Genomic DNA, 26,371 nt, shown 5'->3' on the forward strand with positions numbered 1-26,371 from the left:
GTCTTCTGTTATTTCAGCCAAACTTGCTTCCTGTGAACCCTTCTACATCCTTAGGCACTATACATTCTGAATAAATGCATTTCAATTTAGACACTGCATTTGCCATGGTAGTAACACTAATAACAAACATCTTATCTGTACCAGTTAATTTGCAGTAGATATCCATTTGAATCACAATCTCTATTTTGCAGGTGTGGCAAGTGAGACACAGAACAGATGGCTATTTGAAGTCTGGGGCTCAGCTGGCAGGCACGCCACTGGGAACAGGAACTGGCTGAAGGCTGAAAGGTGGAGTTACCCCCAGGCTGGGGCCAGACCCCAGCCCCTCAGCATCTCTGTGCCCCCTTACAGCTCTGCATGCCCCTGTGCCACAGGCAGCCTGCTCAGAAGTTGTTTCACTCTGCCCTGGAGACGCCCTGGAGCGAAGGCAACATGGCTCTCTCTGCTCCATCCACAGAGATAAGGCTCCTCCTCCACCTGCCCCACCTCTGCTGTCTGTTTTGGGATGAGAATGGGGAGATTTTGGCCAAACCCCTACCATTGTTCCATTTAAAGGGGTTTGTACCTCAGATGGGAGCAGGATCCAAGAGATACTGCACTTCTCTCTCTGCAGGGTCTGCTAATGGTGAAGACTGTTCCACTTCCTTCTCAATGGATGGATCTGGAGAACAACTCCTTCAGCATTGAATTTCTCTCTTTATCTAAAGAGTCAGGGTCAAACAAAGGCCTTCTGGAGCTGACCAGCATACACTGGGCATGTTTCTTGTACCACTTTTTTTCTTTCCTATAGTCAATCCCCCAGGAATTGCATCATTTGGGATATATCTAAACTGTCTTAATACAGTCTTCTCTACTTGAGAAACAAAGCCCTGTGAGGGGTGGTCCCAGATGCTGGGCAGAACATGTCAGACAGTGTGGGCTCCTGCAGATGGGGCTGAGAATTCTGCGAGTCTGATGCTGGTGCTTGAGCTCATCTCCAGACACTCCTTGGCAGGTGGGCCTGGGCTGCCCACCAGGCAGCCATCCACAAGAAAAGGGAAAAGGGAAAAATTCCCACACACATGTTGGTAGCTACCCCTGTGGCCTCCTACCAGCAGCTATGTAAGCTCATGAGAATGTGCTTGTCTTAACCCTTTGCATCAGAATATAAAATTCTCAAAGTGTTAGGGTTGTGTCTCAAGAGAACCAGGAATGAACTGTGTCCCTCTTTGCTGCTGCTGGAAGAAACAGGATTTTCTTGCTCATAATTTGTTTTAATCCAAGTTTAGCCACTCATTAAAAAAAAAAATTAAAAAAAATATACATATATATATATATATATAGGATAGAGGGTCAGGCATCACTTTTTGCTATCATCTACTTTACAGATAATATCCTTCCTGTCTACACCCCGTGTGAATTCCCAAGGCAGGAAGATATTTTCATCTCAAGACATACACTTTCAACCAACATTCTACATTTTTACCACGTCAGAGTAAATATGTTATGTTTTAGTCCGTTTAGGACTATGTTGGAGGCGTTTTTCCCTGCTGTGCTCAGCTCAGTGACCAGCAGTGAGGAGCAGAGTGCTGCATCTGCTCTTGCTGTGCATGTGCATTTTTTTCAGCACCAGTGGAACTTCTATTCACATTATAAACCTTAAAAAAAAAATTGTATACAGAAAATTATTTACTAACACGTGGTGTTTAGTCGGTAGCACGGGCACGGGCTGCTCAGGAGTGAGAGGAATATCGCATTTGTCTTTACAAACAAGCTGCAGATCTGCTGGTAGATAAGGCTGGCACCGAGAGATAAAAGAAACAATGGGATGGATTCCACTGATTGATGAATGGGAAAAGAGATTTGCTTTTACAAACAAACTGTAGGTTTGCTCATAAATGAAATTGGATATCGAAAGATGAAGAAGCAACGGGGGGAAACTGTGAATTGTATAAGAATTAAAAATTAAAAGGAAGGGTTATACATTAGAGGGGAATCTCAGGTGTCAGGTGTTTGGGAAGTCTGTGCCTCTAAAGAACCTCAACCATGGGGAAAGAGAGAGGGAAAAGCGGCCGGGAAATTGGGATAAAAGGAGGCTGCGTCCTCCAAAAATTTGAGAGATCCCAGGGGAATGTCCCATGGCCTCTCCCTTTATTCGAATAAAGCAAAAAGGACTCCTCTGTCCCCTTTTTGGACATAAATCTGTGGTGTTTGTGGATTAATTTTCCTGACAGAAGGGACCTTGCAGATCACCTCGATCCAATGCCCTGCCGGACCGGGACACCTTGCACAGCCCAGGTTGCTCAGAGCCCCGTCCAGCCTGGCCTGGAACACCCAATGGTCGGGTCCGGGAACGGGAACGGGAACGGGCACGGGGCCGGTTCCAGCCCAGCCCAGCCCGGCCCGCCCCGGGCCCGCCGCTCCAGGGCCGCGCCCTCCTCCGCGCCTGCGCCGGGGCGGGCCCGCGGCTCCCGGCGTGCGCGGGGCGCATGCGCGCGGCGCTGCTGGTCGGGCTGGGCGAGCGGGGAGCGGCGGCCGCCGGTGAGGGGAGCGGCGGCCGGGACGGGAGCGGGGTGCCGGGATCGGGCGGGCACAGCCCTCCGCCCGCCGCCACGGCGCGGCGAGAGCCGGGAGAGGGGACTGGGTTGACGCCCGCCCGGCCGGACCCCGGCGGCTCACGAGGAGCCCGAGCCCCGGTGGTGCCGGGGAGCGGGGAGGTCGGGCCGGGGCGGCGGTGGCCCCCGCAGCCGGATCCTGCCTGCCCGGGCAGCCTCCCGGGCCGCGGGGCTGAGGGGCCGGGGGGCTGCGGAGCGCGCCCGGGTGCGGGGCTGGGCTGGGTGTTCAGCTCCGCTGCGAGTCCCGGGAGCGGAGACTCTGGAAACTTGGCCTGGAGAGCTGGTGCCCGTGGTCTCGGAGTTTGCCGGTGTGTTTTCACGGCTCTCGGAGCGCTCGGGTCCCCGCAGTCGGTGACGGAGGGATGCCTTTCCGGGGCGGGGTGCGCTCCGTGCACCGACACCCGGCCCTCCCGTTGCCCGCGCCGGGCTCGCCCGAGAGCTGCGCACGGAGCCTTCGGCGCTGCTCTGGGAGCCTGGCGCTCCGCGGGTAGGCGCGAGTTGGGTTGAAATAAGATATTCTAGGGAGGTTGATGTGTGCTTTAAATTTGCTGTAATGTATTGGTTCAATCCTTATAACTACAGTTTGGCTACGGGGTCAGGTGTAGAGAGCTTGAAGGCAGCCAGTGATGCAAGGGAGGACCTGAAGTTAAGTCCTACTCAGTTTTCCTGAAGTAATAGAATGGGAACGAATTAAAATTTTTCTGTTGTTCTGTTACAGGCTTGTAAGTTTTGCCACTTTCCTGCAATGGATAAAAGAGAACTGAATGTTTCAATAAACGTTCAGGTTGCTTGCATCTGATGTTTCTATTTGACTAAAACACCTGCAGGCAGTTCTCCAGGAGCAGATACTGTATTTTAATGGGCAACAGGTTTCTATCGAAGAACATCCAGGTATTGTCCGAAAAAAATTATGGATGAACATCTCTTATCCTGGCCAGTCAGTAACTTGCTGCATGTTGGGAGGGAGAGTAGACAGTGAGTGATTCCTGACAGGAGAACTTCTTGGGCCACCTGGGATTTTTATCTTTTCCCAGCTTTGTATTTATTTGGGATTGGAACACCTGCCCTGCAGCAAGTTTGGTGAGCATGCCTGGAAGTGCCATAGGTGTGCTGAACTGCTGCCATTGCATGCCCTGTGCAGCTTGCCAAGCACTGGCTTTGGGGCTCCTGGCCCTGTCACCCCTGCTGTTGCCTGGGCTCACTGGGTATGTCATGTAGCCCTGCCATGTGTGGGTGACCAGTTTTCAGGAGCAGGCACACAGGAGTAAGTTTTTATGGGACAATGCCAGCTTGGCAGCTTAGCCATCACTCAGAGCACCCTGTCTGCAAGAGAGCTGTGTGCCAGTTCTGTGTCATTGTACACAGGGTATATGAAAGAGTAATGTGGGCTTTGGTTGCAGGTGCTCTCTGATACAGAGAAGGAGCTTGCAGGAACTGGAAACTCAGATGTGTTCAGATTTCCTTCATTGTGGAAGCATCTTCATGGTCTTTGTAGTTACTGTGCAGTAGCTGCCTGTCCCCCTCCACTCCCAGGTCACTGTGTGGACAAATGTGAAGTTAGAGAAGCTCAGTTTGCCATGTATAAAGCTTAGTGAGTTGTCTCTGAACAGAATGAAGCCTTGGGTTTGCTTTTCTAGGAAAATAGCCCAGAATAGCTTGGAAAACACAGTTTACCCTGATGGGAAGTATAGGCAAAGATGAGCTGCCACCTGCTGGCTCCGTGGGCTCTGGGCTGGGGGATGTCTGCTCATCCCTGGGGCAGGACACCCTGCATCCTGTGCCCTACTCCAGGCTGGGGGTCTGGAAGCCTCAGGTGGATTTCTAAAAGCTTTCTGCTAAGAAAGTCAGTGTTGGGCTGCTCAGCAGACTTATAAGGCATTACAAAAATATCCTAAGGAACCTGCTGGGATTAGGGTAATATTTATATTTACTCATTTTTCTCCTTGCTTTGGTAAGTAAAGATAGCTCTTTCAAGTGCAGTACATTCTTCATAAACAGTTCTGTATAATCTTGCACACTGGAGAATAGAATTGTTGCCATCGTTGGGGTTCCCTGGGGAAATGCTCAGTTCAGGCTCCTGCAGGCAGCTGGGAGGGTCTGGGGCCCTGAGGGGTGCAGGAATGCTGAGAGCCCTGCAGACCCCCCTGCTCCACAGGGTTCACCCAGAGGCTGGGGGAAAGGAGGCTGCAAGGAACAAATGAGATTAAAGTGAACTCTGCAAATGTGCTGGCCAAAACCAGCTCAGTTTGTTTTTCATGATGTTGCTTCTATTTTAAAATCCAAGTCACGGAAGCCATTTACAGTGGGCTTGAACAACGCTGTCGTTTCCTGTGGGCAAGTTATATCTAAAGAGTTTCTCCTGTTTGAGTCCCAAGAAATTGTGTTCTGGAATATAACAGAAATTTCAGGGGGGCAAGGGATGGAGTTTTTGAAAGATAATTGGAAGCTTGCTATTTTTAGAATCTTTTGGTATTTAAAGATATAATTTCAGAGAGGAGGGGAGAAAAATTATTTTGACTTGTGGAAAAGAGGTATGTGAAAGTTGCTTGACAGTCTTTCAAGTGATTATTCAAGTAATTATAAAATGGCATAAAGTGAAGTTACTGCTATTTTTTCATTTCTTTAGTTCTTCGTTGATTTCCCAGGTGAGGGAATAATGGCAAGACTTTTTTTCTTTGTGATGTCCAGCAGAATTTCTTCATTTCTGATCTTTCAGCTTCTCTTCTGCTTAACAAACAGAGAATTGACATTTGATGGAAGTGATGGCTTTCTTTCAATTTCTCTAAATGTTTCTTAGGTGACTATAAAGTTGCTGGAATGAAGAATTTTAAATTACAGTTAAATACCTTTAAAAGAATATTAACTCTTTGGACTTTTATGCAATGTTTTCATGCTAAAGCTAAGAATACTTAGAAGTAAACGAGCTCTGCTCATGAAAAAAAAGGGCAAGGTATTTGCAAAGCCAAAATTGATGGTTACAGTTTTGCCCATGATTTTGCAGTGAGATGACACATATACATATATATATCTATATAAATGTGTGTATATATAAAATGTGCCACAAATATTCACAGGCCAAGTAACTGCACCTTCTAAAAGCTTGTAGGTTGTTATGCATGTGTCTCTGTGCTGAACTGCTACAGAGAGTGATGGAAAGCAAATAGAGCACAAAGTGTGTGTAATGGGAGGTAAAAGGCTTGTTTGATTAGATTAGGCCTTCAGCTGGCCTTTATGTCCTTTTTAGGCAATGAGAATTCCTGACACTGTGTTTTAAAACCTGATTTTTTAGCATGTTTTGTGCAAGTGTTGTATATGCTGTGTTTTCTTTTGTAGGGAATGTTTCTGGGAGTTGTTGCCAAGCAATCTCTGTACTACAGACATGCTAACCAGTGCTACCATCATACATTTTAAAGGTGTCTGACATTAAGGATGCTTTCATATTAGAAAAAAAATTTAAAAAATCCCCAATAGGTATTAGGAAATATGTCCAAAACTCTTTACATTTGTATTTGCCAGGCCACATGTGATTCCCTTCTTGTTGAAGTGAAGCTTTAGTTACAGAAACTGGTTTTTTGTTGTTCTACTGCTATATTTTCTACTTTTGTGTGTGTGTGTATGTGAACACTGTACCTGAGGATTTTATGTCCCTTCTTTGGTTGTATGCAAACAAGTGAGACTAAGGACTGTGACCTGAAAATTAATTAATGTATTACAAAGGATGAGTAGTTTTCCAATATGAAACATCCCAATGCAGTAAATAAAAGGTAATGAATTCTGGATGACAGTATTTTGTGGCAATTAATGGAGAGAAATACAGCCTGTATGAAGGTAATGTATGGTTATGCACTGCTACTCTCAGAGTAGGGGCAGCATTATTCTGCTGCTTGCTAACCATTCTGCTCCTTATAATTACCTGTTAAAACTACACCTTTTAATATTTGAATGCAAATGGACATGCAGAAATGTGGTAAATAGCAGTGTCTTGATGTAAGGCTCAGATGGTGCAGCCTGGTCACAAAGAGCAATGTGTAATCAGCTGCAGGAAATGTTTTTCTCCTGTGATCCTTTGTAATGGCTTGAACTGTAAGGAAGGGCAGGACATTAAAGCTCCAGGAATGAGAAGTTCACATGCAGATTGTGTGGCATCAGCTAATTGTCCATTAGCTGCTGGCACCTGGAGAAACAAATACTACCAGACTATGAAAACTGTAGGAGGTGGCTCTCTAGGCCACAGAGTCACTCCTTTAATTACTTTTGGAACTCAGGAAAACATTGGTGTGCTACCCTCTGCATTTTCTGCAGCCAATAACTTCAGTTATTGCTGGCTCTGTAGCCTCTTGCAAAAGGTCTGGGCTCTTCCAGCATGATTGGTATTGTTCAGGGGACACCAGAGTTTTTGATGTAATTAACCACAAAAATGGTTAATTTATGTTTGAGAGAACTTTGCAAAGGTCAGCTTCAGTCCCATCAGTGTCAACTGTAGTTCACAGTAAAGTTCACACTTGGAACTGTAGTTCAAAGTAAGTATTTATATCAGCAATACTTTTTTAAAAGCAGACAGTCTGAAAATAGCTGAATGTATTCCTCACTCAGATGTAGATGTTGATAAGACCTGGAAATTCACCATTCTTGCAAAGGCAGTTGTTGAAACCAGATTAATTTAACAGGTACAATTGACTGAATGGATTTCACAGATGAACCTCTGTGCTCATATCTGTTTAGTGTCTCTGAATTAAAATGTCACCATATGTGACTATGGAGGCCAAGGAGCCCATTGTGGATGTAAACAAGTGAGGTGGAGGAATCCTGTGTGCAGGATTCCATGGTATAGCATGTGTGTGTATACAGCCTGCCTTTTCCTGATGCTTAAGAGGCAGTGACTGAATTGACCTGCTTTTGAAGGACAGTGGAAGTGTGGATTTGAATAATGCAGTTGTATTTATGGTGTGAGCATCTGTCCTTGAATTGGGGCTACTGGAGAAAAAGTGTTTTTTACTGTGTGTCTGCTCTGTGTTGAGTATTTCTACAAAAGAAGGGTTTAAGGAGAATAATGAACAGGAATGTATGTATTTAGCTTTTGTTTCCCAAACATGTTATGGACTCTCTTGCTTAATTGTAGAGAGTCATCAGAATTAAAATTACCTTTTTTTTGGTCTATGTGGTCAACTTGAAGCAAGAATTAAGCTGAACAAAAGGAGAGTCCTAGAACTTTTTTCAAAAAAATGAAAGGAAACAACTTGTCAGCTTAAAACACTGTTGTGATTAACTGTTTTTTCCAAGACAAATGCTCAGAAATGGTGGGTGTTAGAAGAAATGTTCCCTGCACTCTCCTTGTCTGTGAGAAGTGCTATATAGACTGTACATTTTGAAGGGCCCTGGTTTCATCTAAATATCGTATTTAGGGACCAGTCACACAGTTTATTTTTAATTTCATATATATTTTTTAAACTTTTAGTTTTTTATAGTAGTAGGATTAAGTGGAATGCTGCCACTTAGGAGCTGTATTTCCTGTGCTTTTCATCAAGCTATTGTAATTTTCTGTGGACAGAACAGAGTGTTGTTTCGATGGTAGTGCTATAATTAACTTGGAGGCAAACTTCCTTTGTTTCCTCTGTAGGTAATATGCAGGGATATGAGTCAGTAATAACCAATTACCTTGTTTGTAGTGAAGTTATCCTTAAGTGGCCTTGAACTGCTGTAGCAATGATAAATGTGAAGCATCTTAACTCTTCTTTTGGCTTCTTTATGTGTAAAAAATGAAGGTGTTGAACTGGACTCAGAAGGATCTCCTCCCTCCTGCCTTACAACCTGCCCTGCTCTGTAGGAATTATGGCTGTGGAGCTCTTGTCAAGGGGACTAGATACTGGCTTTGATATGAATATAGATATAGCTTAATTAGATATAGCTTAATTGCTGATGGACTCACTGGGGAAACAGCTTCCAGGTGCTCCTTGCCAGCTGTGGAATAACAGATACCAATACTGGGTGACAAAGCTTCCCTTTCACAAATGGATATGGAGGCTGAAGGTGCTTTGTGGATGGGATATTTACCTTAACTCTGCTTGTTTCTTTTTAAAAGTTTTTCATAGATCTGGATAAGAATTAAGCCTTGGGTTTGGAAGTGTTGGAGCAACTTGCTACTGCCCAAGTCATGACGCTCCCATTTCGAAAGGACTTGGACAAGTACAAAGATCTGGATGAGGATGAAATTCTTGGCAAACTTTCAGAAGAAGAACTGAAACAACTGGAAACTGTTTTGGATGATCTTGACCCTGAGGTAGGCATTAGCCAAGAGAAGTTTGATTTTTCATTTATTCCATTGCTAGTCTAAAATAAATTGAGACTTTGTACAATATACTTTTGGGCAGTTTTTTTCATAGCCTGCCAATGATCTCACAGATACATATTTGTATATAATGCTTATTTCCTGTTTGCAAGGTGGATACAACTGTAGTGAAGGAGAACATCAGAAGGGATAGCTGGGAGGAGCTTTCTGGGTCTGATTTATAAATAAGAATTGCTGTTGTTCATGTTCTTGAAAAGAAAGTTTATTTAGAAAAGCCTGTTTAACTTTCCTGTTTCCAGTCCTGTCTGGTAAACAGCCCTTTTACTTTTGTTTTATTATTTCTGCTGTGGAGTTTGATTGGAATGGCAGGGTGCCAGCCCCTTCTAATGATTCCTTGTCTTTTATCTGGTAGCTTATATCTATTCCTGTCTTCCTGCTGACTTTGTGAAGAGAAGACAAATATTGCTAAGCTCCTGAATGATTATGTCAGCATGGAGTATTAAATAAGGAATATTGCAGCTTTCTGCTACAAAGAGCTGAGTTGTCCTCTACAGATATTGGAGCTAATGTCAGACTCCAAGACTTGATGTTTTCACCTCATGGGTCTGTGTTTTTGCTTTAATAAAACCAGGATTAGTTTAATCTTGATGTTCAGGGATTGGGTCAGAATATTATGATCACCTATTTTGTTGCACTGCAGGATATTACTGATAATTTAAATGCCTTTGACTGTATGGATATTTTAACAGGAGAGCTGGCAAAAGGGACTGGTTGTCAGAATTCCTATATATTCTGGTTTTTCTGTACATATACATATATATATGGTTTTTTTCCCTCTTTAGTTGAAATATATTGATGTTGTCAAAGAAACATCCCACCTTGAGTCAGGTCAAAACCAGAAATACTCTGTGTTAAAATACTAGTGGAGTCAGTTGTCTTACAAACTTAAAATCACATGGATGTAAGTGACAGAGGAAATAGTCTCTTGCTGAATGTCTAAACTGTAAATAGCTGAGATTTATTTAGTACTGCTCATTTAAACAGTTCTGATTCAAGCAAAGAAATGCAAAGTAACTGGCAAATTGAGTGCTGGTAACTCTTGTACTTAAAGAATTGCTTCAGTCCTCCTGAGAGTGCAGTGTGCTGTATTTTCATTATATTCCCCATGTCTAGATTACCTTGTGTCCTTCCCTGCCCCAAAAAAGGAAGTTGGCAGGGGATCAAAGATTGCCTTCAACAGATGATGTACCAGGGCTGAACCTTGCAGAGAGGGAGGAGGAAGAGGGAAATGCAAGTGAGCAGGTGCCCCCCAGAGCTGAAGGTGCATTTGCTTTGCAGAACGCGCTGCTGCCTGCGGGATTCCGGCAGAAGGACCAGACTGCCAAGAAGGCCTCGGGTCCCTTCGACAGGGAGAGGCTCCTGGCCTATTTGGAGAAGCAGGCTCTGGAGTACAAGGACAGGGAAGACTATGTGCCTTTTACAAGAGAAAAGAAAGGTAACACCACCCTTTCCTGTGTAAGTGCTTATGAAATCTCTGAAGTGGACGAGGCAGAACTACTGTGAACCGAATGTGATTGAAGCACTGACAATGCTTTTAACTCGTTGTGTTTCCAAGTGGCTGCTGCTGTGCAGGGCCAGGAGGCTTCCTGTTCAGGCATTTGTGCCACTGGGGCTGGTGTGCTTGTTGTGTGTAGCACAGGAAGGAAACAAGACTCAAAGATTTTGTCATAGATTGTGAAGTTCTGATGGGCACGGTATCCTCAAAGTAAGAGCTAACTCTGGTTTATGTCAATAATAGCAAATGCTGTCATTGTGCCTGTGGCTTATGCCTTGTGCTGAGTACTGACAGCACCCTTTGTAACACGGTATTGGATTAAAGGAATAGCAGTTGAATGATGTTGTGGTGGACAGTAATGTTTGAAGATGATGTAGGCTGACAAATGGTGTATGCAGTCATGGTGTTTTTCTAGCCTCCTTACTGAAAGCTTTAATAAGATTTCATAGTTACTTCTAACTAATTATATAGGCAACATCACAAGTTTTGAAATCTGACAGTGGTTTGTGGTCTGAAAAACATGGACACATTATTAAAGCCTGGGACTTTAAGTTTTGCTTTGGATTTAGTATTTTCATTGACTTGATGGGAAGCATTTTCATTTTCAGAAGAAAATTGAAAAAGAATATGCTTCTTAAATATTATAAGTACAATTTTTTTTTATTTTTTTTTTTTCTCCCCACTCAGAACAGAAGTTCCCAATTTTGTGGAGCCTTACAAAGCACTGCTGGTAGGCACAGACACTCCCAGACCTGTGCAGGGCACATATGCATAGGAGCAGGCTTTTAGCTGTCACCACAGTGTTTGATCACTGCTTGTGAGTCCTGGCTCATGAGAACCTTCCCCAGCAGCAGGGCAGATCTGCTGCACTAATACGTCAGTAAATTGTTTCCCAAGTTGTGTTCCAGCTGGTCAAGATAAGCAGGTCCCTCTTCTCTTAAGGGTCTGAAACCCTTTAATTCTACTCAATTCTCTGGTGTGAATCATTGCTTATTTCAGAATTGAGTCTTCATTCATCCACTGAGTTTGTGTATATGATTGTGGGTACTATTTGGTGAAAATTTTTTTGGGGGTATTTGCATTTTCTCTGCCTGTGCCAGATAGCTTTACCTGACAACACTGGTGCTTCCCTTTTTTCTTTGAAGTAATAGAGAGATTGTGACACTACAGTGTGCTGCCCTGTGTATGATTGACTTCCTTCATAGAGTGCTTTTTGCTTTATTTTGTAGTTCAGCTCCCTGTGTGTTGAGAGAACTGTGGCACTGCTTTGCTGACAGCAGAGCAGGAGTTTGGTGTCTGAAGCTGCAGGAGTAACCAAGTGAAGGATCATGCAATGTATTGACTGTAGAAGGCAGAGGCACCCACAGCAGCAGGACCTTCAGGGTGCCTCTGCTGCTGCCAAGTGCCTGTTCATGTTGTGTTTGGCTGTGCCTGGCTTCTGCTGCTCTCCTCACAGATTTGCCAGTCTGGGTTGGAGGCAGACTGATGGTTAAGTGTGATTGAGTTTGGTATATTTGGGGCTCATAGGTGATTGGGGAATCCCTGTGCACTGCCCAGTCAGGGAGTGAGCTGGGCAAGGAGGATGTGCTCTAATGCTGCATTTTCTGCTGACTGCTAATGCTCCTTTCACATAGATGGCTCTCTAAAGTCAGCTTACATGCACACATAAAAGTATTTGCTTGAGTAGATAAAATCTGTGAGAATCTTGTAGAGAAACAGAAGGGTCCAGCTGTAATGCAGAGCTTGGTTAAGAAAGATCAAATGTCATTTCCTATATGTCATTAAGTATTACTAAATAGTCTGTCTGCATGTTGCAATGAGTCATACCAGTGTAGTTTGTAAAATTTCCTGTATTTTGTAAAAAAAAAAAAATTCTTTTCCCCTCATGAAAGTATTATGGTTCAACTTTGACTTGCTGCCACATTTGTTGCCATTTTCCACAAAAATGGCAAATGTAAATAACTTAATCTTTTAAGTCAAGGAATTATGATATTTATCTAGATGTAAACCTTGGAAAGAATATAGGGTGCAACTTAATACCTGTGTAGGATTTTCTTTTCTCTAGGGGCTTATATCCTGATGTGCTTTTTGCTAATATTAAAACAGACCAACAGACAACTAAGCTGGGTTATAATTTTTCACTTTATCTAGAAATATGTGTTACAGAGAAACACTGGCAAATTGTGAAACAAGGGTAGGTGAAAATCTTGCTTGATTCACCTGTTATTTTAGGAGAAATGTGACAAATATAACCTTCAGTTCCAGAGTTTTTGGGGGGAGAGAGAGGGATTGGAGCTACAGCTGGTTTTTTGGTGCCATTTTTTGGTTCAGAATTTGCTAAAATGTTTCTCTGTGTCTCTGGCTAGTCTCATTGCTCTCACTTGTTCCAATTATTTATTTCATGGAGCAAGAAGAAGAAAATCTACGTTTCCCTTTCCTTTTTCTATTTTAGTAGAACTGATGTCCTGCATGGCGATTCACTCTGCAAATTTATCAAAGAAGCTTACCCTAGGTTAATTTTAAATATCCTGTCTTGCTACTCATTCTGGTAACCTTGCTTTCCTACTAGAGTGTGAAGGAAAATACTCTTTTCCAAATGCCCCAAGTACCTAATTTGGGGTAACATGTTAGTAAAACAATGTTGCTTCTCTTTCAGTGATAGCTGATGTAATTTCTCCAGGTCTGTGGAGCCTACAGTGCTAAAGAAATGTGAAGTTTAATCCCTAAATTATACTCTATTCCATTTTCTCAGTGCCTTGATTTTGTTTCTAAAAGCATCTTTAAAAGCTTACTTTGTTTTAAAACATGATTTAATGATTTAAGTCACATTCTGTTCCAATTAAGTGTTGAACCATACAGTAAGCCATTGTTCAAGAGATTCATGAGACCAGTATGGTAAAAATTGCAACAAAACTGGCTTTGTCACAATGTGTGTATGTAAGTATGTCATAAAGATTTTACAGAGCATACTGCAAGGAGAAGGAGCTCTCATCCAAACAATAAAGCAGAGCTTCAGCACTGAAGGCTGTTGACCTTGAGGGTGTTCCACTCATTTGAGTCTGGCCAATGCTCCTTCTCTCTTCTCTTGGAAGAGCAAAAGAAGAGAATTATTGCAGCTGAGATAAAAACATATCTGAGATAGTAATGTACTTTGTGCTGTGTAGTGCAAGGCATTGTGTAAACTAAGCTTTGTATTTCTAGCCTTTGCACTCTCCTAATTGTGGCTTTCTCTTCCCTTTGCATTCCTGCTGGGATGTGTTTGTTCTGTGTAGATTTGCAGTTCATGTGACTTCTGCTTTAGGCTTGGCTTGGTTGGGTTTTCACCCTTTACTATCACCTAGAAAACAGACTTAAACTGCAGCCACCTGGCTAAAGCTCTTTTGTTGGCACTCTGCTCAGTTGTTGCTCTAGATCACCATTGCCTTCTGTTGCAGCAGGATTTGGGATGCTGTGTTCTCTGTGTGCCATTGAATCACTTCAAAGTCTTTAAAGGAAGTGTGTTACATGTTGTGAAGTGAAGCTAATATCCTGCAGGAGCTTTGCAGAAAAAGCTTGTCAAATTGATATTCTCCATACAAGAGGACTAAAACAAAATAACGTGATACTACAGCCCTAATGTGAAACAGTTTTCTAATTCACTGTTATGTGGCCTGTAATCAGATAGCAGATAACAGCTCTGCTTCTGCACTAAGACATTGAGGAACTCACTTGTAAGTTGAATTAAAAACATTCATATGAAATTGTGCTACAAGTGAATTGATAAACCTAAATCTGTTACATGGTAAGAACTGGAGATTGTTGAAGTGCAGATTACATAAATTTCTGAACTGAGGAAAGTTTAAGGAGCATAAGATGTAAGGAATACATCAGATGTTGCTCACTTTCCTTCATGAAGTCAGTGATGAGAAAAGCTTGTTCTCAGGTAGCACTTGAATGGAGTACCCAAAAGTGGATTTTAGACTTTGTTCTGCTGTGTAAGGTGTGGCTGTGTGCTGTTAGTGTGGGGTATGTGAGAACAGTTCCAGCAGTGTGCAGTGCATGGCCCCACTGAACAGACCTGATTTCTGCAAGGTGCTGAGTCCCACCTTAAATACTGTGAATCTGTGTGAGAAATGTCCAGGGCACTTCAGTGAACACCATCCAGTGTTCTGCCTTTAGAGCAATGCAGTTGTGTGGAACTTAGAATCAAAAGTTCATTCTGTAGCAGAGGAGGCCTGTGACTTAATCCTGGATGTGCATCATCTAATATGTTAGCTTAAAGGCATGGAACACCTGCCTATATAATTATTACAAAAATGATGTGAGCATCCCTGAAATTTGCCTTTTCATGTTGTATTGCTTAATCTTTGCAGTATCCTGGCTGGCTAAAAAGGAGCTGTCATGTTCCTTCATGTAATCAAATCCCTGCTATTTGGAAATGTTCCATTTGAGGGCCATGCAAGCTGCACATCTCATGGGCTGTACAGATGTGTAGTGGTTTTTGGTTTTATTTAAAGCTTGCATTAGTAAGGGGGAAGGGACTTGCTGAACTGTTCTGGCAGCAGGCCTTGAGTGAGATCATTGTCCCCAGAGACACAGGGGTCTTGCTCTTCTAGAAGTAAATTCATTGCTAGAAGTGGGGACTGGGGAAGGATCCTACTTTTGTATGTGCATTGTAAATCTCTGATTTCTGGTCTAGGATGAGATGAAGCCAATGAATGAGAAATTATGTACACAAGGGTGTGACTTGTTTTATAACAAAAACTGCTCCTGACCCAGCTCATGTGACTGGAGTTGGCTGCAGTGAACATTTCTGAAGGGCAGTGGCTTTTAACATTTTTGCTTTGTTAAAAACTGATTATACTTCTCACTCTCTTTAGGTTTTCTAAAGAGTCAGGCATGTATGGTAAGTTTAGTGTTACTCTTAGAAAGCAAATATTTGAACCAGATGTTTCTAACCCATGCATTTAAGAATTAAAGAAAAGCAACATCAGGAAAAGTAGTTCTTTTTTTGTGAACACTCTAGGATGAGCCAGGCAGAAGACTGAACTAGGTTAAAATACATTTTTGTCAAGCTGCTTTTAATTGAGATAAATTTCTTTTTCCTGGTCTCTTCCTGCTGCACTGATGCTGCAAATAGGATGGCTGAATGAAGGCTCAGGTGCTCAAATCCCACTTGTACTCCAAAATTCTCACCTTTTTACTAACCCATATTACTGAGGGAAAATAACACAGACATAGCTGCTAAAAAGCTTTAGATAATGTCTATGCTGCTCAGAGTGTTTCATGGATTAATGAAAAACTTGTCAAACATTCTTGCATCTCTTCTATAAACTGCAGTTTAAGTTAAAGGTTAATGTCTCCCCAGTAGGTGATACTGGTAAAACAAAATGATAGAAATGTATTGCATCATTTATACCAAAACAACCTGAAACAATTGCTGCATAAGCCTTCAATTTATGAAGGTTTTATTTTAATCCTGAATCACCAACAGTTTCTTTGCACTGTCCATCAAAGCTGAGGTATGAGTGATAATGCATGTCAGCTGTACTCAACTACTGTTTGGAATCAATGCAGTTATGTAGGGAGGTTTATTTTCTGCTTCTAAATATGGATAATGACCATTTATACAAGTTTCCAAAGAGATAGCAACCCAGGAACAAAAATACCGTGTTGCTAGCAACAGCTCTGGTCATCAGACTGTGTTAGAGAAAAACCTGATGTGCTTCTCTGTAATCTGTGCTACTGGGAATGCATTAACTTCCTTTAAAAAGAAAATGATCACAAACCACTGCAATCTAGAGAAGATATGGAATACACGATTTTGGTTTGATGACTCCACCTGCTGTCACTAACTGGGACACTGGGAAGAGGATGATTCCTCTGTGGAAATACTTTTTATAGTTATGGGTATCACAGAGGGTGGGCTCCTGAACTAGGACTGAGACTTCATGGGATGATTATCAATGCCACTTCCTACCCCAGGAAATGGAAGTTGGAACTCCTTTCCCATTGCTCTTTCTGCTGATAGCTCAGGCAACTATATTTGGAAAACGTGAACCTTAAATAGCTATTAAGATTTGATTCACAGTTGTGTAGTTGTGATTTCTCTCAAATGCACCAAGAGCTTTTGTTTGCCATGTTAATTAGTCCTGAATCTAAGCACCCCTTACCTGTCCTGGCTCTTACCCAGTAGAAGACTTCTTTATTCTGAAGGACCAGTTCTAAACCATTCACAGCTGAACTGTTAGAAAGGCTTTCTCATATTCTGATTTCCTACCCTAACATTCCAGATAAAGGTATAGGCAGGAATTATGGTAACTACACAGACTTCTACTTAATTCATATCTTCTAAAATAAGTTTTCCCATTACCTGCCTGTAATAATTAAAAAGCTGGTTCAGAATTTAATATTGCTCTAGGCTCTTTTGCCATTGAATCTTCAATGACCTTTCTAAATATCATTTTAGAAGACAGTGTCACTGGCAGAGAAATGTGTTACCAGCCTGTTCACAAACCATGGTTTTCTCAAGCAGCTTTGTATTTTTGCTTCACAACTGAGGTTAACATCAGAAATCAGATACATCATGTATGGTGTAAAAACTGCAGTGAATAGTCAGGTGTGTGATTTCAGGTAACCCTGTGATATTCTCTCTCTGACACATTCAGATTACAGTTCTGCCTGGGTCCATTTTTCCCTTGAGAGGAAACTCAGCATTCTCTAGAGATTCAGTCTCTCTTGTAGTCTTTCTAGACGGTTCAAAATTAAAATGGGGGCTTATATGTTACTTTCTAATACTTAGGAGAAACAAAAAACAATCATAATCTATACTCCTGAAAATTTATTCCTGTTTATGTTCTTTCTTTATCTCCAACTTGTAACAACAGTTACAAGTGTTGTTTCTGGTTCTCCTAGTATTCACTAAATGTAATATGTATCCTTTAAGTACCTAGTATTTGAAAGATAATAGCTGTAGAATACAAAGTAACATCAGACTTTCTATTTTGTTTACTCCAGGGAAAATATTTATTCCCAAGCAAAAGCCTGTACAGGCTTTCACAGAAGAAAAATTCTCTCTTGATCCAGAACTGGAGGAAGCCTTGACCAGTGCCACAGACACAGAATTAGGTGACCTTGCAGGTGAGTTTTTTTTGAAGGAGGAATGGACTGGTACATATTTAGACAAAGATCTATAATTAATGTGGTGGTATATTGATCTGAATACAGGATGTTGTAGTTGTGATAGAAATTAGATTGTTGTTTGCCAGTTTGCTTGAAGCATTTCACCTTTGTTGATTTGTGATCATTTGTGAGGAACTTAATTGTTTTGGCCTGCAAAAGATACCTGATTTTCAAACTCAAAGCCTTTAAATCCATTCCTCAGACTGGCTGTTTTTTGATGTATGTATGTATGTATGTATGTATGTATGTGTATCTGATTGCTTTTTCTTGTGAATAACAGTGTGTTTGTATGTGCCTGTATTTCTAAAGCTTCATTTTGTGGTTGAGTTGCACTTTTTAGTGTTGGTGCTTGAACCTGGTGAGGTCAGAACTTTCTAAGATGAGAAAGTCAACTAAAATGTTTATAATTAATTTTTTTTCTACTTTTTTCAAATGATTAAGATATTGAATGGCTTTTTGTACTGATAACTATTGTACAAACATCAGGGGTTTTGTTTTTTAAAGGAACCCTGCATCTGAGTTGAATTACTCAGAAACAGTAAAAACTATTTTTTGCCTTTTTTTTTTTTTTCAGCAATACTGGGGATGTCCAATTTGATAACAAACAATCAGTTCTGTGATGTAGTAGGAAGCAGTAATGGGATTGACAAAGACAGTTTCTCAAGTAAGTGTGTACACAAGTGCTAGAAAAATTATTTCTCTGTACTGCACACACTATAGCATTCACTCTTCTGTTGCATCAACATTCTTTTAGACTCTTAGTCTGGAAATGTGTATGCCTATAACATTGCTAATAGAATTAAAATATATGCATGCTGATATTTAAGTCACTTTTTGGTGACAAAAGTAGGCATAAGCATGCATTGTGTGTGTTAGTTCTTAGGTTTTATATTTGAGTTTGTAATTCAACTCCTGTGTGCTTTCTGAATAAAAGCAGAAAGGCTTTTTCTTTGAAAAAGAATTGAACTTTATGAAAATATGGTCAGGAGGGGATGGTATTCTTTTTTGGTGGGGGAGAGATGTAAAGACTGATTACATGATCTTTAAACACAGTAAATATTTAGAATGTGTGTCATTTATTCACAATGAATGTGTGCAACCTGTTTGATTACATTTAAATGCCTTACCTTTCAGATATAGTAAAAGGTGAAAAAATGTTGCCTGTTTTTGATGAACCACCAAATCCCACAAATGTGGAGGAGACACTGAAAAGGATTAAAGATAATGATTCTCGTCTTGTTGAAGTTAATCTAAATAACATTAAGGTAATTACCTGAAGGCTGCAATAATATGCTGCTAGTAGAAGACACTTCAAGCTGCAAAAGAGACCATGATAGGCTTATTCTAAGCACAGCAATCTTTCTGATGAATGTTGTAGGGTGTATAAGCTCAGAACCTGCAGCTAAACTGATAAGCCATCTTGGTTTCTTTTGCCAAATGTGTATTTTAGAAATCTTAGTCTTTCTCACTGCCAGCCCAGATTTCTGTTGCTGCCAAGCTGGCAGCAGTTCCAGCAGTACATTTTCATGGAGTTAACTACTTTGTTGAATCCTTTGTCCTTGATGAAGCAATGTGCTCTCAGTTTCTATTTGGATATTTGTGCCTGACATCCTTCTGATTCTTGCACAAAAGGGCTGGTGGAAGTTAGGGCAGCTTCTGCTCCTGAGTGTAACAGTTGTGTTTTTACATGTGACAAGCTCTTGTATATTTGCTTGAAAGAAACCAGAACTGCAGCACCCCTGACTTGCCAGTGCAGGGACAGCCTTGCCAGCAGCCAGGGCTGCTTGTTTCCCTTACTAAAAGGGGGGGAAAAATTCCATGGTTTAAGAATACTGTGTAACAGGTAAGTGCAGCCAAAATTACTGCCTAAAAAGGCAACAGATCAAAGCTTCTGATACAATAAACTGAGACATTTTCTACCCTAATTAATTGTTTAAAATGATTCCTTTTAAGCTTGATTGCTACTATACTGTAAAAATGATTGCTTTGTAGAATTGGTGACTCTTACAGCCATTGAATCTTAGGGTCAGTCTTCACTGTGAGACTGCTGGAGACCAGTGGTGGTTAATGTTGTGTAGGGCATTTTGCTGCAAGGAAAACAACATAATGGGGGAGAAGTTGGGGGGAAGGGATAAACTTGTGTATCTCAAGAGAGTGAAATGCTATTTTTAATTCAAGAACATACCAATTCCAACGCTGAAAGAATTTGCAAAAGCCTTAGAAACCAACACACATGTGAAGAATTTTAGCCTGGCAGCCACCCGAAGCAATGATCCTGTTGCTGTTGTAAGTATTTGTGATAACAGCTTCAAGTGGGGTGCAGGGGAAGTTCAGATGGGAAGGCAGTGGTGAGGGATTGAATTTAATCCAGGTTAAATGCTCAAGGACGAAAATGTTTCCATTCTGCTACACTGTCAAGTATGTTTTCTTTAACAAACCTTTGTTGTATCTAAGTTGGTAAATGATTACTAGTAACTTAATATGCAGCAATGCCAGATGTGTGAGGGAGAATTATTTTTTCCAGTCCCTTTCCCTGATTTTTCATTTTGCTAACCTACTTCCTTTTTTTCTTCCTTTTGTAATTGTTTAGTATCTTCATTCCAGTATCCAATAGTTTATTCAAAATGAATTTACAAGAAGCATATTTGAGGATTTTAAAACACCCATAATATTTTTCAGATAACTAGTTTTAGTTGAAGTTGTAAAATGCCTGTTTCTCTATCTACTTGCTACCAAAGATTGGCTTAAAATATTGGTATATAAAGCATAATATTAGTAAAAGTATCTAACTTGATACAATTAAAACTTAAATATAATTCATTGTCAGGCCATTTTTTTCTATGTTGAATTAAAGCAGTACCTTATTTATTTACAAATAAACAGGTAAGAAAACTCTAATTATTTTGCCAGGACAATCCTTTGCACTTGTTTTAAATTCAAATTAGAAAAAAAGCAACTAGCTTGAAAGGCTCTGTTAAATGAACAAATGAGCATTTGAAAATATTGGGTCAATGAAAGAGTTTCTTTAGGACTAAAATGTGTAATAAAAATCTATAGTGGCTTCTTTTTTCAGGTGTGGTTCTGTTGGGTTTTTTGGTATTATGACTTGATAGAAAAAAAAAAAAAATCAAAGGGTACAGTTTTTCTGACAGTAAACTCAGCAGTTAGCCATTCCTGTTTTCTTCCTTTCTCAGAAATAATATCAGGTATAAAAGTGCCTTTAGCTACATGCTGGTACCATGTTTGGAACTTTGACTTTACCCTCTTCCTACCAAATCTGTGGACAAAAGCATTTTGAAAGTCAGATCTCCTGTTTACAAATTAACCATACCTAATTCTCCTCTCAGTTGACTAATGCCCTTTCTTTGGCCTTTGCTTAGCAGCCTGCATTGCTCATTGTGTGCTGGGAAGGCTTACAAAATGGAATTGGTCCAATATGCTAATTTCAGACAATTTATATTCTGTGTAGCTTTTTAGTTTGTAACAAGAGAAAGACAGGCCTTCTCTGGACTGAATGCTATTTAAAAAGGGAATGTAGATAATATCTGGCTGAAGACTCAGTCTCAAGTGAAAGCTTGCAAAGTTACACCTTCCATCTCTGAACTTGTTACTTCCATGGAACTAGTTAGTGGAAGTGGTTATTGCTGTGTCCTATGAGGTGCTGCACCAAAATTCAAAAGTTTAATGATGCTTTCTTATATTCAAAGGCTCTTGCAGATATGCTGAGAGTAAACACAAAATTAAAAAGTTTGAACATAGAATCAAACTTCATCACTGGAGTTGGAATTCTGGCATTGGTTGATGCACTGAAAGACAATGAAACATTGACAGAGATCAAAATTGATAATCAGGTAAGTGAGGTGGTGGTGATAGCATGGCTAAACCCAGCCAATCCTAACTGACTGAATATTTTAGAAGACAGCTTGTGATAAACTCTTCAAATATTTTATGTTTACCTTAACACCGTCAACAATTGCCCTTAATATTGTCAGAAGCATCCAGCTGAGGTTGATTTCTGTGCTTTCTTGTGCTTTGAAGTGTACAAACATATTTAGGATCTTCTGCCTATTTGATCAGCTGGAATGAAGCTGAGTGTTTATTGACTGATGTGGGGAAGGTATTTTGATCTCTTCAAGATGAACACACAAGCTCTGTTGTCTTTGTGTACCTTTTATTTTAATAGAGGCAGCAGCTGGGCACAGCTGCAGAAGTAGAAATTGCCAAGATGCTTGAAGAAAACAACAAGATCCTCAAATTTGGATACCATTTCACACAACAGGGACCTCGAGCCAGGGCAGCTGCAGCTATCACAAAAAACAATGATTTGGGTAAGACCTGTCATTAATAACTGAATGGGTGTGTGGCACAGGCTTTAAAAGTGTCTGGTTATTCCCCTTCTCCCTTGACAAAACCAGGATAGCACAAGATTAGTGGATCAGTTTTGTGTTTCTCCTGTGCTTTACTCCTCCTTTTTAGTTGCTGCTTGATGTTTTGTGTTTTGTTGCAGGGTGTTCAGGTACTTGAGGCACTCAGCTACAAAATAACATCCATCTATTCAAATAGAACTGCATTTCACAACTCTATTTAATTAAATATTTTGGTTTTAGATGCTTTGTGGTGACCTGTCATCAGTGTGAAAAGGGGCCAGGCAGTTTAGTCATAGTAGCAGTAGTCAAGAATGTATTAGAGGGAATGACACAGGAAATTGGAATTTGGTTTAAAAATCTGATTCCCCTTTGAATACAGGTTAACATGGAGGAGAACAGCTCTGAAAGATATGGATGAGTAACTAGAATAGAGCACAGAGAGATAAGAAAGGCACTCAGACACTGCATATCTGTTTCTCAAAATAGATTCTAAACCAGTTGAGTGTCTTATCATAATGCTTCAGGTGTGCCACATCTTTCTAAGGTTTCCCCTCTCAGTAGTTCTCTTATTAGTGCTTGACTGTTCACAATCTGTGCTTCTATTGATATCTTGCCTTTTTTCCTTTGCTTTCTTAGTCTGGAGTATGCGAGTAAAAGTTTCTGCAAATACCTTTTCATCTCTCCAGCCCTGAAGCTACAGAGGATGTTACTCTGAATACCCACTTGGGTATTGAGCACTGAGCAGAGATGTTTGAAGTCTCTCCTTTCTCTCTTTGTACGTTCCTTCTAAAGAAAAAAAAAAAGGCTGCACCTTCTTTTTCCTTGCTCACACTGTGTCATACCACTTCCCTGTTCTTTGTCTGTGTTCATGTAACTGCATGATTGGAGAAGTCTAGGGCTGGAAATTCCTTTCATCTATTCTTGCAGTGTGATGAAAACAGGTATGAATAAATTCTGCCACCTGCTTTCCATTGAGTGGATTTGAGAACAGATTCACTTTCTTCATATATAGATGTGCTTCCTTTTTTAAACAAAATGGAGATGTCCTTTATATTTTATCCTTTATACATCCTATAAGACCTTTAGTGTCATTTGCTTTGCCTGCACAGAAAAGGAAAACACAATTTGATGGTGTGAAAAGATCAAAAATAAACAGATGTTGGGGAAAACTCTAGTCATTCAATCAATATTGCATTTTCTCAAATCTTATTAGCACTGTGAGCTTTTAGTTATTTTATTCACAGATTTTTATTGCCCTTGGATTTTGACAAATGAATTATTTTATTAATAAATGGAAGATTTTAGACTGTTGATTGTAGCATCTGTGTGTGTATAAATAGTGTTAGATATACTGTGAAATTCTTGTGCTGTTTCTTTTGAAGCCATGTAAATTAAATTCACCTCTAAAAAACTGCAAAAGCTGTAAGAAAAGAATCCTGGCTAAATCTGCTTATCAGACATAAGGTGATTAATGTTGCCCACAAGTCCTTCCTTGGAAATATTTGCAATTGTTTGTGAATAAGGTGATAAGCTCAACTTATTCACTTAAAATGCTGTGTAATGCTAAGTGTTAGCTACCTTAATTTGTGATACTTCATGTGACAAACTAACTGTTCATGTTATAGAAACACAAAAAATAGTTAAAATTACTAATATAGCAAAACTTCTTTTTTGTCTCTTGCTGCAGTTCGGAAGAGGAGGGTTGAAGGAGACAATTAGCAAAGCTGGTGCCAGAACAGTGGAGTCAGCACGAGCAGCACCGTGGGCTTTGGCAATCTTGGACTGCATTGACCTGGGTTAGAAGGGAAAAGACTGGAAACCCCATTCCTTTTAAAGCAAAGCAATAGAGTCATCTGCTGGTATGCAGCACGGTTTAGGGATGGATGGAGACACAGTAACTGTGCCAGTCTCTGTACCATAGGTTTTGATCTTTTTTTAAGAACTTTTTTTTTTTTTATTTCAAGACTTCAGCTGTGCTTTCTACTAAAAAATGTAATTGCAAATCAATGGTATAATTGTACTCAAAGAATGGGATGTTTAAGATCATTGGGCAGATACTGACCCCACTGAAATGTTGGGTCAAGAAAATCTGGGGTGTGTATTTCCATGGAGGGGTGTGTATATATTCCTGACAATGCCTTAGTAAGAAGGGATTCTTCACCCAGCAGCTGGACTCATGTAGAGCTGTTCAGCTTTGTTCATATGCACTGAAGAGAAATCTTTCACAGCAATGTTATTTGTAATTCTACTGTTTTATTTTTTATTTGTTCTTGATACTGTAATCAAGTTTAAAGACATCCTTTTTAGCCTGTCAAAAATAAATTGGCTAAGGATTTCTCCCAAGAAATTGGAGGGACTAATACCAAAGTGGAAGTCTTTCAAAACAAGAAAAAAATCAGGAGCCTTGCAAAATAATAAGAGTTTTTCTGTTACACTTAAATCCTTAAAGTCTTTTTCAAAAGGTCCCATAGCTCTGTGTTGCTCTGTATCTAAACTGGATACATTTCTAGACTGATTCAATGTGTTCATCACCATTATTTAGTTTATATTCTTTGTTTAAAAATTATCTACATTCTTAAGTATCAATTTCTATAGAAGTAGTGAACATTCATATTTAAAATTCTGCATAACTGTACAGGAAAAGCAGCCTTAACTGTAAGACCACTGACCTAAGTTGCATTACATTAAGCTATTTGTATTTTATACAAATTAACAGTTTTTAATAATGAAGTAACACTTCTAATAAAGGGTTCTTTCATTCTATATCTGTCTTGATGTTCAAACACTACCTAAGACAGACAAAAACTAATCAATATGTAGAGTCAAATCTCTAGGGCATAGTCATTGTTAAAGTGTTCAAAGTTCTATAAGCAAACTAATAAGGCAACAAGAATCACTTCAACTTCTGTACATAATCACATAATCACATACATTTTGAAATATGAAAATCTAGAAGCTTTTTGGTGTAGGTCTGTTTGGACTGTCTTGTACTAGTTTGCTTTGAGATCACAAAAATGTTCTACAGGACTGCTTGGCTGTATTTATAGCAACAGAGAATTCAACTGACAACTGTTTGCATCCAGAGATCATAATGTGGTGAGCATTCTGTGTAGGAAACACATTGGATGAGAATTTTGCATCTAGTTGTATATACTATAAAAACAGAGCAAGTCTCTGGCACTGTGCCCACATGGTAATTTGCTGCAAATCTTGGTTTGGATCTTTCAAGCCAGAGGTGGCTTTTACTCCAGAGGTAGCTTCAAGTTTTACTGCAACTGTACAGAGAATTTTGAACTATAGTGCCTTCAGTGGGGATGTATATAACTGGTTTATACTTGTGGGAGAACCTTCCCCCCCCCTATTTCTAAATCAGCCTTTTATTAGAATTACAAATAAATATGTGCTCTGAAAACCAAGTTGGAATTAATTTAGTTAAAACCAAAGACTACACTTACTGTAACCTCACAACAACACCAGAAGTGTTCTGATGAGAAACAAAAAGGGCTTCTTTTGTAAATTTTCAAGAACTTTTAGATTTTAAAATAAACTTTGAAATAGTTCTAATACAATATGCATCCAGGCACAAGTTAAGTGTCTTTTTACAGACACTGCTGCATGAACATGGCCAAACCATGTCATGTGCTGAGTTGCCTAAAGCTATACTTTACTTTTTATTTGCTAGGCACCATAATAATTTTGTGTCAAAAAACAGGCTGTAGTGTCTTCCTTCATTTGTTGAAGGGCTGCATGTTCACAGAATCTGTTAATGTATTGGGATTCTATGATGAGTGTTTCATCACTAGCTAAAAAGATTAGGCAGTTATCTCCTACTTGAAAATGAAGGAGAAAACGGAAAGGCTGGATTATGGAAATAATAGCCCAAATCCCTTTTTTTGCTTTTACTAGTTCAAGTTTGGTTGTTTAATTATTTATATTCCAATCAAAGGCAGGGCCATTTAATTTGCAGCTCTCAGGTGTCCTGTCACAAATGATAGTATTGGACTCTAATAAATGGTTTAGCTCTGTAGACAACAGCTAAAAATTTGATTGCTTGTGACTTTCTGGACAAATACCTGGCAAGCTGTGCATTTCAACCAAAAGCATTTAATCATCCAAATTCTTGCAAGACATTTGGCATGGTGCACGGAACAGTTAAGAGCAATCACTTTTGTGCCTGTAGTGTGTATTCTTTTTGGAGTAAATGAAGAAATTCAGTCTGCAGCCAGGGATCTTCCACAAACAAAGCAAACACTGATGTGATGCCCCGGCGTGTGGTGGGATCCTGCCGGGACTCCACTGATGGTGGTACCTTGATAGTCATTACCATAAACACAACGTCATTTTTCCACAAGAGATACTGGTTTTTACTGATTATTTTGTCTGGCTAAATGCAGAAATCAAATGACCG

At 40.2% G+C, this 26,371-nt stretch overlaps 1 protein-coding gene across 2 annotated transcripts; it reads left to right on the forward strand.

Moving 5' to 3' along the window:
• Window positions 1–2,430: 2,430 nt before the first annotated feature.
• On the forward strand, window positions 2,431–25,942 carry LOC306807952 (tropomodulin-3). 2 transcript variants are annotated; one of them, XM_079318017.1, is made up of 10 exons: window positions 2,431–2,520; window positions 8,674–8,871; window positions 10,219–10,375; window positions 17,432–17,554; window positions 18,171–18,260; window positions 18,731–18,861; window positions 19,775–19,882; window positions 21,304–21,447; window positions 21,780–21,924; window positions 23,651–25,942. In XM_079318017.1, exons 2-10 carry the CDS (start codon window positions 8,746–8,748, stop codon window positions 23,680–23,682), a joined length of 1,056 nt encoding a protein of 351 aa, XP_079174143.1. In that variant the 5' UTR covers window positions 2,431–2,520; window positions 8,674–8,745; the 3' UTR covers window positions 23,683–25,942. The 2 variants fall into 2 exon arrangements, with proteins under 2 accessions (XP_079174143.1, XP_079174144.1); XM_079318018.1 differs by lacking the exon at window positions 2,431–2,520 and adding an exon at window positions 3,326–3,485.
• Window positions 25,943–26,371: the final 429 nt, after the last annotated feature.

Source organism: Erithacus rubecula (assembly GCF_903797595.1).
Source record: "Erithacus rubecula genome assembly, chromosome: 14".
Lineage (NCBI taxonomy): Eukaryota > Metazoa > Chordata > Aves > Passeriformes > Muscicapidae > Erithacus > Erithacus rubecula.